Source organism: Dendropsophus ebraccatus, chromosome 2, assembly GCF_027789765.1.
Source record: "Dendropsophus ebraccatus isolate aDenEbr1 chromosome 2, aDenEbr1.pat, whole genome shotgun sequence".
In the NCBI taxonomy this organism is placed as follows: domain Eukaryota; kingdom Metazoa; phylum Chordata; class Amphibia; order Anura; family Hylidae; genus Dendropsophus; species Dendropsophus ebraccatus.
In genome coordinates, this window is record NC_091455.1 from 156,334,333 (window position 1) to 156,347,778 (window position 13,446).

General features: G+C 48.4%; 1 protein-coding gene across 1 annotated transcript in view; it reads left to right on the top strand.

Annotated features, from left to right (window-relative positions):
- Positions 1–13,446, top strand: part of CTNND2 (catenin delta 2) — an 891,951-nt gene that overhangs the window by 220,673 nt on the left and 657,832 nt on the right. The window contains exon 3 of the mRNA XM_069958560.1: positions 12,660–12,772. Within this exon, the coding sequence (XP_069814661.1) occupies positions 12,660–12,772 (113 nt within the window). The remainder of the gene's footprint in view (positions 1–12,659; positions 12,773–13,446) is intronic.

The following is a 13,446-nucleotide window of genomic DNA, read 5'->3' on the forward strand; positions in this document are numbered from 1 at the left end:
TGCAACTACCAATTAAGAGCGCACTGCCCCTTTAAATCTGAGACAGCCGGCGCGCGCGCGCCCTAGGAGGCGGGGACGCGCGCGCCGGCCGGCACAGCGGGAGACAGGAGCGTGGAGAGGTGAGGCGCCCCCCGGGGCCGAGGTGATAGCAGCGCCGGGTCCCCGACTATGGACACCGGCTGCTGCATGGGGCAGGAAGCGGTCGCGGCGGCGGCCCGGAACGCGGGACGCCGCCGCGGCCGTGACAGTACCCCCCCCCCTTTGGCCTCCCCCTCTTTCTTGCCTGCAGATGGCACAAGAAGCCACAAAGTCTTTGACATCTTGAAACAAACTAGACCACCAGTAGTGGCGAGAGATCCGTTGGCCGGTCTTACGGACTCCAGGGTGCCCGGCCTCCAACGAGGAATGACCCCACTTCAAAATACCTCTTCGAAGCGCAGGGTGAACATGAGTCTTTCCAGGGGGTACTCTCCGAAGCGAGGAGGTGACGACTGGTGCTAGGCGATCAGGCGGTAAAACATGGCAAGGGACTGTGAGTCTGTGGACGAGGACCTTCTGTAAGTTCTCCCGGTGGTGAGGGGACCCGACCTTAGCCTTGGGTACGGAGAGAGGGTACACCTCGGCAGAGAAGGCATCCGCCGAGTCTTGGTCTTCTGCCGATAGGTCGGATAGAGGCTTGGCTGGGACAGGAAACGACATAGTACACTTGGTCTGAGGTGACCTGAGACACTGGTTTGAACAGTCCTTACCCCAACTGAGAATCTCCCCGGTTCTCCAGTCCAGTTGAGGGGCATGTTCTTGCAGCCACGGGAGTCCCAGGAGGACCGCGGGGGAAGAATGGGGCAGGACGTAGAAGGATATCTTTTCTTGATCTAAAGGACCCACCTGGAGGACTAAAGGTGCGGTCTGGTAGTTCACACGGTCGGTAAGAATTTCGCCTGTGACCGAGGAGATAGTCAGGGGCCTGGCTAGTCGGGTCACGGGTAGCCGCCATCTTTGGACCAATGTTGCCGCAATAAAACTGCCTGCTGACCCAGAATCGAGGAAGGCAGTAGTCTGATGATTTCGTCCTGAGAGAGTCCGGATGGAAACTGGCATAGACAGACTTGGAATGGTGGCATTCACACCTAGGGACACCTGTCCCACCGGACCTAGGTGCGAGCATTTTCCGGATGTTTGGGGACGTAGGGGACATCCCAGCCGGAAGTGATCGGAACCCCCGCAATAGAGACAGAGATTCTGCTCCAGGCGCCGGATTCTTTCATCAGGCGTCAGGTGAGCCCGTTCCACCTGCATGGGAATCTCAGGAGAGGGTTGGGACATCGAAAGGTCAGGATTCTGGAAAACCGGCGCCAGCTGGGGATGGCGACGGGAACGGGTTAGTAAATGTTCATGCCGAACCTCCTCCTCCCTCTCCGAAAAACGAGTATCAACTCGGGTGGCCAGTAGAATGAGTTCGTTCAGGGAGGTAGGCAGGTCTCGGGCAGCGAGCACGTCTCTCACACGACTAGACAGGCCCTTCTTGAAGGTGGCCAATAGGGCGGCCTCGTTCCAGTCCAATTCGGCTGCCAGGGTGCGGAACTGGATGGCGTAATCACCAACAGAGGAGCTGCCTTGAGAGAGGTTGAGGAGAGCAGTCTCGGCTGAAGAAGCACGGGCAGGTTCCTCAAAGACGGAGCGAAACTCGAATAGGAAGGCCCGGAGATTGGCAGCGACTGGATCATCACGGTCCCACAGTGGCGTGGCCCAGGCCAGGGCTCTACCCTCTAATAGGCTGATGATGAAAGCCACTTTAGAGCGCTCGGTGGAAAACTGACTACTCAAAAGTTCAATGTGCATGGTGCACTGAGTCAAGAATCCTCTGCACAACTTAGAGTCCCCAGAGTACTTGCTTGGGAGGGCCAGTCGGAGTGAAGAAGAAGCGTCAGGAGGTGGTGTGCGCTGGGCAGTAGTCTGCTGCTGTAAGGCGGCAGTGAGTTGCTGGATCTGCTGTGACTGTTTCTGGATTTGTTGCGCCTGCTGAGTGACCACTCTGGCGACGTCACGGAGATCGGGCACCTCGCCGGGATCCATGGTTGGAGCCTACTGTATCGCCTGGAGTAGTGGATCCACTGGACCGGCACCAGCGATGGCACAAACCTCACCAGGGAGCGGAGTCTAAGGGGCCGCTGGTTTTCACCAGAGCCCGCCGCAAGGCGGGATGGACTTGCTGCGGCAGGCGACCCCCAGGTCACTACCCCTGGCTTGGTTGCTGGTGTCGGCAGGCGAGGCGTGGCAGGAGATGACACAGGCAATAGTCTGCAGATGAGAGAGCACGTGACAGGCTGGACACGGGAACAGGTGGAGTGACAGGGGAACAGGAACCAGGAACAGGGACAAGGGACCAGGTAACGGACAGGACTCAGGAACAGGGACTTGGGACCAGGAAACGGACAGGACACAGGAACAACAGGGAGCTGGGCCAAACGCTATGGGAAGCATGTAGAGGCTCCAACACAGGGGACAGGGCATGCTGGGATTTATAGGGGAGTGATTAGGTGCAACTACCAATTAAGAGCGCACTGCCCCTTTAAATCTGAGACAGCCGGCGCGCGCGCGCCCTAGGAGGCGGGGACGCGCGCGCCGGCCGGCACAGCGGGAGACAGGAGCGTGGAGAGGTGAGGCGCCCCCCGGGGCCGAGGTGATAGCAGCGCCGGGTCCCCGACTATGGACACCGGCTGCTGCATGGGGCAGGAAGCGGTCGCGGCGGCGGCCCGGAACGCGGGACGCCGCCGCGGCCGTGACAAGAACATGATGGCAGTTGTTCTTGCTTTAAGGTCTCTGACGGGTACAACAACAGTTCATTTACTATATAGAGGGCATACAAATAACCAGCACGAATGGGTGCAAGTTTCACATGGTCCAAGGCCACGATTTTATTGAGCTTGTGAGTACAGCTGGGACAAAGGGTGTAAGAATTATTATGCATATATATTGTGTGTGGGTATATATATATATATATATATATATATATATATATATATATATAATAATAATACACATATATATACACCACCCTTTTACTGAGTCTAGATTCAAGGTTGGACCAGTAAATAAGAGCGAGTGTAAATAAAAGAGCAAGTGTAAAGTAAAATACATATTGGCAAAAACTATGCGGAATCAGTATGCGCTATACAAATAAGAGCATTATTATTATTATTATTATTATTATTATTATTATAGTGCTTAAAAAGCACTATATTGTAATCCGTATTCTTCTTCTTCTTCTTCCGTTTCTTCTCCTTCTTCCAACCATTTTTCTGCGCGTAATACAGCCCGAACCGCTTTGCGCACATAATCTGTTCAAACTGCGTTTCGAAGCCCTCGGCGGTGTGGTGTGCTATCTATTTTTCATTTCGATCAGATTTGTTGTTTTTAAGAAATTTACGTTTAAAGACCCCAAATTTCCCATAGAAAATAATGGTCCATTGCAAATAGTGGCCACACTCTAACCGCTAACAGCCAATCACAGCACATATGCAAATAGCTGAAATATAGCAGCCAATAGGAACTCTAAGGTCTCGTGAGGCAATGTATCACACCATCCACAGTCACATGTCCACTATTGGCCAATAGAAGATGTAATATATGGAAGGTCCTTAACGATTTTGTCTCACTGACATAAGTAAGATTGTCATGGTAACCGAGCAATGATCTTTACCATTATAAGTACCCAGATCGCTCTTAAAGGGACCCAGGTCGCCCTTAAAGGAACGCAAGTCGCTCTTAAAGGGACCCAAGTTGCTCTTTAAGGGATGGGAGCCGTGTTGCTCTTAAAGGGACCCAAGTCGTTCTTAAAGGGATCCAAGTCGCTCTTAAAGGGACGGGACCCAAGTTGCTCTTAAACGGACGGGACGCATGTTGCTCTTAAAGGGACCCAAGTCACTCCGAAAGGTATGAGAGCCATGTCGCTCTTAAAGAGACCCATGTCGCTAGAGCAACCTGGGTCCCTATAAGAGCCACCTGGGTCCCTTTAAGAGCGACCTGGGTCCCTTTAAGAGCGACCTGGGTCCTTTCAAGAGCGAAATATGTCCCTTCAAGAGCGAAATATGTCCCTTTAAGAGCGACCTGGGTCCCTTTAAGAGTGAAATGGGTCCCTTTAAGAGTGAAATGGGTCCCTTTAAGAGCGACCTGGGTCCCTTTAAGAGCGACCTGGGTCCCTTTAATAGCAACCTGGGTCCCTTTAAGAGCGACCTGGGTCCCTTTAATAGCAACCTGGGTTTCTTAAATAGCAACCTGGGTCCCTGTAAGATCGACCTGGGTCCCTTTAAGAGCGTACTGGGTCCCTTTAAGAGCGACCTTGGCCCCTTTAAGAGCGATCTGGGTCCCTTTAAGAGCGAACTGGGTCCATTTAAGAGCGAACTCGGTCCCTTTAAGTGCTATGTGGGTCCCTTTAAGATCGTCTTGGGTCCCTTTAAGAGCGAAATGGGTCCCTTTAAGAGCGAAATGGGACCTTTAAGAGCGAAATGTGTCCCTTTAAGAGCGACCTGGGTCCCTTTAGGAGTGAAATATGTCCCTTTAACCCTTTGAGGACCAGGCCCAAAATGACCCAGTGGACCGCGCAAATTTTGATCTTAGTGTTTCCGTTTTTCCCTCCTCCCCTTCTAAGAGCTCCAGCACTCTCAGTTTTCTATCTACAGGCCATGTAAGTGCTTGTTTTTTACAGGAATAGTTGTACTTTGTAATGGCGTCTTTCATTCTACCATAACATGTATGATGGAATTCCAAATATATTATTTATGAAGATATAAATAGGTGAAATCGTAAATAAGAATGCAATATGGTAACGTTTGGGGGGTTCCTGTGTCTACGTAATGCACTATATGGTAACAGCGACATGACACTATTATTCTATAGGTCAGCCCGAACACAACCATATGCAGGTTACACAGATTCTCTAATGTTATATATGTATTTTTTTATGAAATCCTTTTTTTTGGCAATTAAATATTAATAAAATGGGCCTATTATGACGCTTATAACGGTTTTATTTTTTCACCTACGGGGCTGTATGGGGTGTCATCTTTTCCGCCATGATCTCTAGTTTTTATTAATACCATTTTTATTGATTTTTTTAAATATATAATGTAACATAAAATCGGTAATCTGCGCACTTTTTCCCCTCTTTTCGTGTACGCCGTTTACCGATCACAATAACGCTTGTTATATTTTAATAGATCGGACAATTACGCACGCTACGGTATATTATATGTTTATCTATTTATTTATTTTTATATGTTTTATTTATATAATGGGAAAGGGGGGTGATTTATACTTTTATTGGGGGAGGGGTTTTGGGGTAGTGTAATAGTGTTTTGAACTTTTTTTTTTTTACACTTTTGAAGTCCCTTTGGGGGACTTTTACATCCAGTACTTTGATTTATACACTGATGAATGATATGCCATAGGCATAGCATTGATCAGTGTTATTGGCGATCTGCTCATTGAGCTTGCCTGTGCAGGCTCAGTGTAGCAGATCGCCGATCGGACCGCACGGAGGCAGGTAAGAGACCTCCGACAGTCCTTTTCAATGATCGGGACCCCCGCAGTCACACCGATCGGTAAGTGACAGGGGACTCCCCCTGTCACTTACACTTAAACGCCGCGGTCGCGGGTTAATGACACGCGGCAGCGCGATCGCTGCAGCGTGTCATTACCGGTGAGGTCCCGGCTGCTGATTGCAGCCGGCCCCTACCTGCTATGAAGCGCGCTCCGCTCCGGAGCACGCTTCATAGCGGGAGAGACACCCAGGACGTAAGGTTACGTCATGGGTCGTCTGGGGACAGACTTCCATGACGTAACCCTACGTCCAGGGTCGTCTAGGGGTTAAGAGCAAAATGTGTCCTTTTAAGAGTGATCTGGGTCCCTTTAAGAGCGACCTGGGTCCCTTTAAGAGCGAAATGGGTCCATTTAAGAGCGACCTGGGTCCCTTTAAGAGCAAAATATGTCCCTTTTAGAGCAAAATGGGTCCTTTTAAGAGCGACCTGGGTCCCTTCAAGAGCGACCTGGGTCCCTTCAAGAGTGAAATGGGTCCCTTTAAGAGCGACCTGGGTCCCTTTAAGAGCAAAATATGTCGCTTTAAGAGCAAAATATGTACCTTTAAGAGCAAAATGGGTTCTTTAAAGAGCGACCTGGGTCCCTTTAAGAGTGAAATGGGTCCCTTTTAAGCGTTAAATTGGTCCCTTTAAGAGGGAAATTGGTCCCTTTAAGAGCGACCTGGGTCCCCTTAACAGTGAAATTGGTCCCTTTAAGAGCGAAATGGGTCCCTTTAAAAGGCTACCTGGGTCCCTTTAAGAGCGACCCGGGTCCCTTTAAGAGGAAAATATGTCCCTTTAAGAGAAAAATGGGTCCTTTTAAGAGCGACCTGAGTCCCTTTAAGAGAAAAATATGTCCCTTTAAGAGCAAAATGGGTCCTTTTAAGAGCGACCTAGGTCCCTTCAAGATCGACCTGGGTCCCTTCAAGAGTGAAATGGGTCCCTTTAAGAGCGATCTGGGTCCCTTTAGGAGCGACCTGGGTCCCTTTAAGAGCAAAATATTTTCCATTAAGAGCGAAATATGTCCCTTTAAGAGCAAAATGGGTCCCTTTAAGAGCGACCTTGGTCCTTTTAAGAGCGAAATGGGTCCCTTTAAGAGCGACATGGGTCCCTTTAAGAGCAAAATATGTCCCTTTAAGAGCGACCTGGGTCCCTTTAAGAGCAAAATATGTCCCTTTTAGAGCAAAATGGGTCCTTTTAAGAGCGACCTGGGTCCCTTCAAGAGCGACCTGGGTCCCTTCAAGAGTGAAATGGGTCCCTTTAAGAGCGACCTGGGTCCCTTTAAGAGCAAAATATGTCGCTTTAAGAGCAAAATATGTACCTTTAAGAGCAAAATGGGTTCTTTAAAGAGCGACCTGGGTCCCTTTAAGAGTGAAATGGGTCCCTTTTAAGCGTTAAATTGGTCCCTTTAAGAGGGAAATTGGTCCCTTTAAGAGCGACCTGGGTCCCCTTAACAGTGAAATTGGTCCCTTTAAGAGCGAAATGGGTCCCTTTAAAAGGCTACCTGGGTCCCTTTAAGAGCGACCCGGGTCCCTTTAAGAGGAAAATATGTCCCTTTAAGAGCAAAATGGGTCCTTTTAAGAGCGACCTAGGTCCCTTCAAGAGCGACCTGGGTCCCTTCAAGAGTGAAATGGGTCCCTTTAAGAGCGATCTGGGTCCCTTTAGGAGCGACCTGGGTCCCTTTAAGAGCAAAATATTTTCCATTAAGAGCGAAATATGTCCCTTTAAGAGCAAAATGGGTCCCTTTAAGAGCGACCTTGGTCCTTTTAAGAGCGAAATGGGTCCCTTTAAGAGCGACATGGGTCCCTTTAAGAGCAAAATATGTCCCTTTAAGAGCGACCTGGGTTCCTTTAACCCCTTAACGACATCGGGCGTAAATTTACGCCCTCGCGCCCTGGTACTTAGCGCATCAGGGCGTAAATTTACGCCCGATGTTTCCCCGATCGCTGCGTGTTCGCACACAGCGATCGGGGAAGATGGCCTGCTATAAATCATAGCAGGCCATCTTAGCTTCTCGGCACGGGGGGTGGTTAACACCCCCCGTGCTTACGATCGCCGATATTGGCTGATCAATTCAGATCAGCCAATAGCGGCGATCGGAACCTTTCCGGGTCATCGGGTCACGGCACCGCATCGGGTCCGAGGACAGCACCGGCCACCATTACTGTAAAAAGTAATGGTGGTCACGGTGCCACCGGCCCGATCGCCGTTCACGGCGATCGGACCGGTGGCACGGCGATCAGAGTCCCCCAAAATAGTAAATACCTGCTCTGGACCCCTCAGCTAGGTAGCTGAGGGGTCCAGAGCAGGTATTTGTACATTACTCACCTGTCCCGGCGTCCCACCTGTCCTGGTTTGCGGCGTCCTCCGTCTTCTCCTTTGGTCTTCGGCTATTTCCAGCGGTCCCCATCGTCTTTTTTCGGCTATTTTCGGCTCCAGACTCGTCTTTTTCCGGATTTTGCGCTCTGCTGCCCCCTAGTGGCTGATATGTGTAATACACTTATCAGCAGCTACAGGGATATTCAGAATGTAGAAAAAGTTTTTTTTGTTTTTTTCCAATTTTTTTTTTTTCTATTTTCCGCACTCTATCGCCGCTGAGTGTTAATCAGCATTGCACAAAAGTGCGCTGCTAATCAGCAACTCCTCCTTTTTGGCGTAGGGTGTTTTTGTTTCTATATCCTACTACCACGGTCTGCTGATAAGTGCCGCACATAAGTGCGGCATTTATCAGCAACGCCTTTGTTGCCGTAGGTTTTTTTAATACTTACTGTAAAAAAAACATGTAAAAAACACTACATTACACCACACTACATTGAATAAAGTTTGACACTACACCACTACATACCCCATATACCATTCCCCGTATAAAGATGGCCCCCAGGGTGTTTTCGGCGTCAGAGGGATACGTTATTATTTCCTCCGACACCGAAACAGCCAGTGAGGATGAATGGGGGGGATCCTTCTTTCCTCCATTCATCCTCATCATCCAGTGACGTGTCTGGAGGTAGCGTAGCGTACGCTGCCCCCCAGACACGTCTTTTCCGCCAGTACCGTCCCAATAAGAGATGACGGTATGAAATTCTACAAACTCTGTGAGCGTACCTCTGGGTACTCTTACAGATTTAGGGTACGTGCACACTGCGGAATGGCGAAGGATAACCCTTTGTGCATTCCGCAGCTGGCACCCGCCGGCAGACTGATGCGGGCGCGCGTCTCCACCCGTGTCATAGACTCCATCCTATGCACGGGTGGATTCCATCGTCCATCCAAAGAATGAACACGTTGGTCGGAGAGCGGAATCCGCCAGTGCATAGAATGGAGTCTATGACACGTGTGGAGACGTGTGCCTGCATCACTCCGCCGGCGGGTGCCAACTGCGGAATGCACGAAGGGTTATCTGTCGTGATTCCGCAGTGTGCACGTACCCTAATAGAGTGTATGTAGGAAGGGACACCCGAATCCAAACCCCAGATGCCCCCTCCCCCCCCCCATCCTCGGAACAAGTGGGAAGATCGTCCGGGACCTGATCTTCCCACTGCTGGATAAAGGTCACCACCTGTACGGGGATAACTTTTATACCAGCACCCCCTCTTCCGGTCCCTCGCTGCCCTGTAGCTTGCAGCACGATCCGAACATATCAGAAGTAGTAATAGAGCCCTAATATTTAGCAGCCATGGAGCGGACCCAGCGCTTCTGGATATGAAGGACCCCGTATCGCACCAGGACAACATTTTCCAGGTGACGTCCCCCACACTGGAGAAAGGGAGACCCCAGAAGAAGTGTAGAGTGTGGTGTAACAGGGGGATCAGGAAGGACGCCATTTTCCAGTGTGACACCTGTCCTGATCACCCTGGCTCTGCATACTGGATCGCTTCAAGGCGTACCACACGTCACTGGAGTTCTACATTATCTAAATTCCATCCCTTATTCCTATTTCAGGGGTCACGTTGATCCAGGGATTATTCTGATCGCCATTATGGAGTCGGGAAGGAATTTTTTCCCTGTGATGAGGCTACTGTCGTCTGCCTTACGAGGGTTTTTTCCCTTCCTCTGGGTCAACACAGGTTGAATTTGATGGACACCTGTCATTTTCAACCTTCAAACTAATAATTGGCCTAATACCCCCAAATAAATTAGAATGATCCCTTTTCCCCAGCTAAATAGGTATGGCCGCCATTCCCATTAGAGGATGCCATGATGCAATTACAAAGCCTCTGTGCGGCCAGGACAGTAGAAACCCCCCACAAGTGACCCCATTCTAGAGACTATACCCGATAAGGAATCTAACAAGGGGGGCAGCGGGGATATGGCCCCCTGGTGACGGCCACATTTGGGACGTGAAAATGAAAAAAATGGTATTTTTTATTTTCTCGGCACATGTTCTACGTAAGTGCCCGTCACCAGTGGGGTCCATATGCTCACTGTACCCCTTGTTAGATTCCTTATGGGGTGTAGTTTCCAGAATGGGGTCACTTGTGGGGGGTTTCTACTGTCCTGGCAGCACAGGAGCTTTGTAAATGTGACATGGCCTCCATCCTCCATTCCAGCCTCTAAATGGCGCTCTGTTCCTTTGGTGGCTTGCCCTGTGCCCATATGGCACATTATGCCCACATGTGGAAATGGAAAAAATCAAGGCTAGACCAACATTTAGTGTAATTTTTGTAAAATTTTTACTCTAAATCATTAATCTTGTCATGATTTTTTCATTTTCACAAGGGGCTAAAAGATAAAAAAAAACACTAAATGTGTAGAGCAATTTCCCGTGAGTACGGAAATACCCCACATGTGGACATAAAGTGCCATGCGGGTGCAGGGTAAGCCTCCGAAGGGAAGGAGCACCATTTGGTTTTTGAAGGCTGGATTTGGATGGAATGGATTTAGAGGGGCCATGTTGCATTCAAAAGGCCCCTGTGTTGCCAAGACAGTTGAAACCCCCCACAAGTGACCCCATTATGGAAACTACACCCCTCAGGGAATGTAAAAAGGGGTGTAGTAAGCATACAGACCCCACTGGTGACGGGCACAAATGTGGAACAATATGGCTTGAAAATAAAATATTACATTTTTTACACTATAATGTTGGTTAAGCCTTGAATTTATCATTTTCACAAGAGGTTAAAAGAGGAAAAAAAACAAACAAAATGTGTAGAGCAATTTTCCCTGAGTCCGTAAATACCCCACATGTGGACATGAAGCGCCATGTGGGCGCAGGGCAAGCCTCCGAAGGGAAGGAGCGCCATTTGGATTTTGAAGGTTGGATTTGGCCAGAATGGATGATGAACGCCATGTCGCATTTACAGAGCCCTCGTGCTGCCAAAACACTGGAAACCCCCCACAAGTGACCCCATTCTGGAAACTGCACCCCTCAGGGAATCTAACAAGGGGTGCAGTGAGGATATGGACCCCTTGATGACGGGCACATATGTGCCATGAAAGTGAAAAAATGAAAATTTTCCCTTTCACGTCATATTGTTCCACATTTGTGTCCGTCACCAGTGGGGTCCATATGCTCACTGCACCCCTTGTTAGATTCCTTGAGGGGTGTAGTTTCCAGAATGGGGTCACTTGTGGGGGGTTTCCAGTGTCTTGGCAGCACGAGGGCTCTGTAAATGTGACATGGCCCTTGAAATCCTTTCCAGTGAAATTCAGCTTCAAAAAGCCAATTGGCACTCCTTCCCTTTGGAGGCTCGTCCTGCGCCCCCTTGGCACTTTATCGCCACATGTGGGGTATTTCCGTGCTCGGGAGAAACTGCGGTACACATTTTGTGTCTTTCTTTTCCTCTTATCCCTTAAGAAAATGAAAAATTGAAGGCTAGAACAACGTTTTAGTGTAAAAAATAAATTTTTCTTTTTTCACGCCATATTGTTCGGAAAATCTGTGAAGCACCTGTGGGGTCCAAATGCTCACCGCACCCCAGAGCCTCTGCCAACCTGAAGTGGTACAGTCAAAAATGACCAAATATAACGGAGGCGTTGAATTTCACTAGGCGCTCCATTATATCTGAGGCTTGTGGTTGCGTCAAATAGCGCAATAGGGCCACATATGGGGTATTTCTATAAACTGCAGAAACGGGGCAATAATTATTGGGGTGCATTTCTCTGGTAATAGGTTTATAATTATGAAAAATATTGGATTACAATAAAATCTCTGCACAGAAAATTAAAATTTTCAAATTTCTTACACACTTGGCTTTTATTTCTGTGACTCCCCTAAAGGGTTAAAACACTTTCTGGATATGCTTTTGCAGAGTGTGGGGGGTGCAGTTTCTGAAATGGGGTGCTTTGTGGGGCTTTCTAACATACAGGCCCCTCAAATACACTTTAACCTGAACAGGTCCCTAAAAATATCTGATTTTGAAATTTTACAGAAAATTTGGAAATTTGCTGCTATCGTTTTAAGCTTCCTATTGTCTAAAAAAAATGAAAGATCGTTTAATAAATGCTGCCAACATAAATTAGACATGTTGCTAATGCTATTTAATATATAATTTATGTGGTATAACCACTTTCTGTATAAGCAAAAAAGTTTCAAAGTTGGAAAAATGCATTTTTTCACATTATTTGGTTTTTTTTCATAAAAATTTGTTATGAGTATCGACTCCAATTTACCAGAAATGTAAAGTACAATATGTCACGAGAAAACAATCTCAGAATCAGCCGGATAGGTAAAAGCATCCCGAAGTTATTAATGAATAAAGTGACGCTGGTCATATTCATAAAATTTGTCTCTGTCATTAAGGCCATTTCAGGCTCTGTCCTTAAGGGGTTAAACGTCCGTCTTTCCATTGACTTCAATGCATTGCAGTCAGTTAAATTGTGGCAATAATTGAAGTTTTTTTAAATATAAAAATTGTCCGCTTTTTCTCTATTTCTTACGTTGTTTGAACATGGCCTAATGATGCCAGGACTGGGTTTCAGCATGTGAATGTAAACAAAAAAAAGTTTTCACTCAGAAGCAGCAGGCAAAGATCTTGAACACTGCATTAAAAATAAAAAAATAAATAAAGATTTTAACTCATATTTATTCTACAGGGATAGATAAGTCTACAGAATGACAATTTTATAATGTGGAATTTTTATTTTTAGGAATTGCAGTTTGAAAGATTAACTCGAGAACTAGAGGCTGAACGTCAAATTGTTGCCAGCCAGCTGGAGAGATGCAAGCTTGGATCAGAAACTGGCAGCATGAGTAGTATTAGGTATGTATGACTTTTTGTTTCCAGAGCCAAAAATGTCCAGATTCCTACGTGTAGAAGTGCTAATGTACAATTTATCCAGAATGGGGCTGAAGAGCCTGCAGAACTTTTAATGATGTCACAGTGAGGACTGCTTGGGGGAGGGCAGCTCACTGTAAGTATGGACAATCTGCATTAAAAATGTGTGTCTACCTTTCTGTAGCATAGCTGTTTGTGTATAGTGTTGTAGCATAGGTGTGTGTTTGTGTCTGTATGTTGATGATTGTAAAGGAATGTGAGTGTGTCTGTGGGCACGTTCCTGTAGCAGATTTGTGTGTGTTAGAATATATTAGAACTGTTCGGGTATGGTGAACTAACAGAGGCAGGGCCGTAGCTAGGGGGGGCAAAGGGGGCAGCTGCCCCGGGCACCGAGACCAGGGGGGGCACCATCACAGGGAGCAGAGAGCAGGGCCGATTCTGGGGTTTCTGCCGCCTGAGGCAAACCTCAGGCGGCCGCCCCCTGACACCCCCCCCCCGCCCCCGCGGCCCCCGATGACCCCGGGCACTCACGACTCGCTGGAGGGCGATGACAGCTGCTGACTGACGGCGCGGGACAGCGGTAAGCGTTGGCGGCGGGACGGGACGGCTGCGGCAGGACAGGTGAGCGGCTGCAGGCGCAGGGCTGCTGTCTGCCGCCC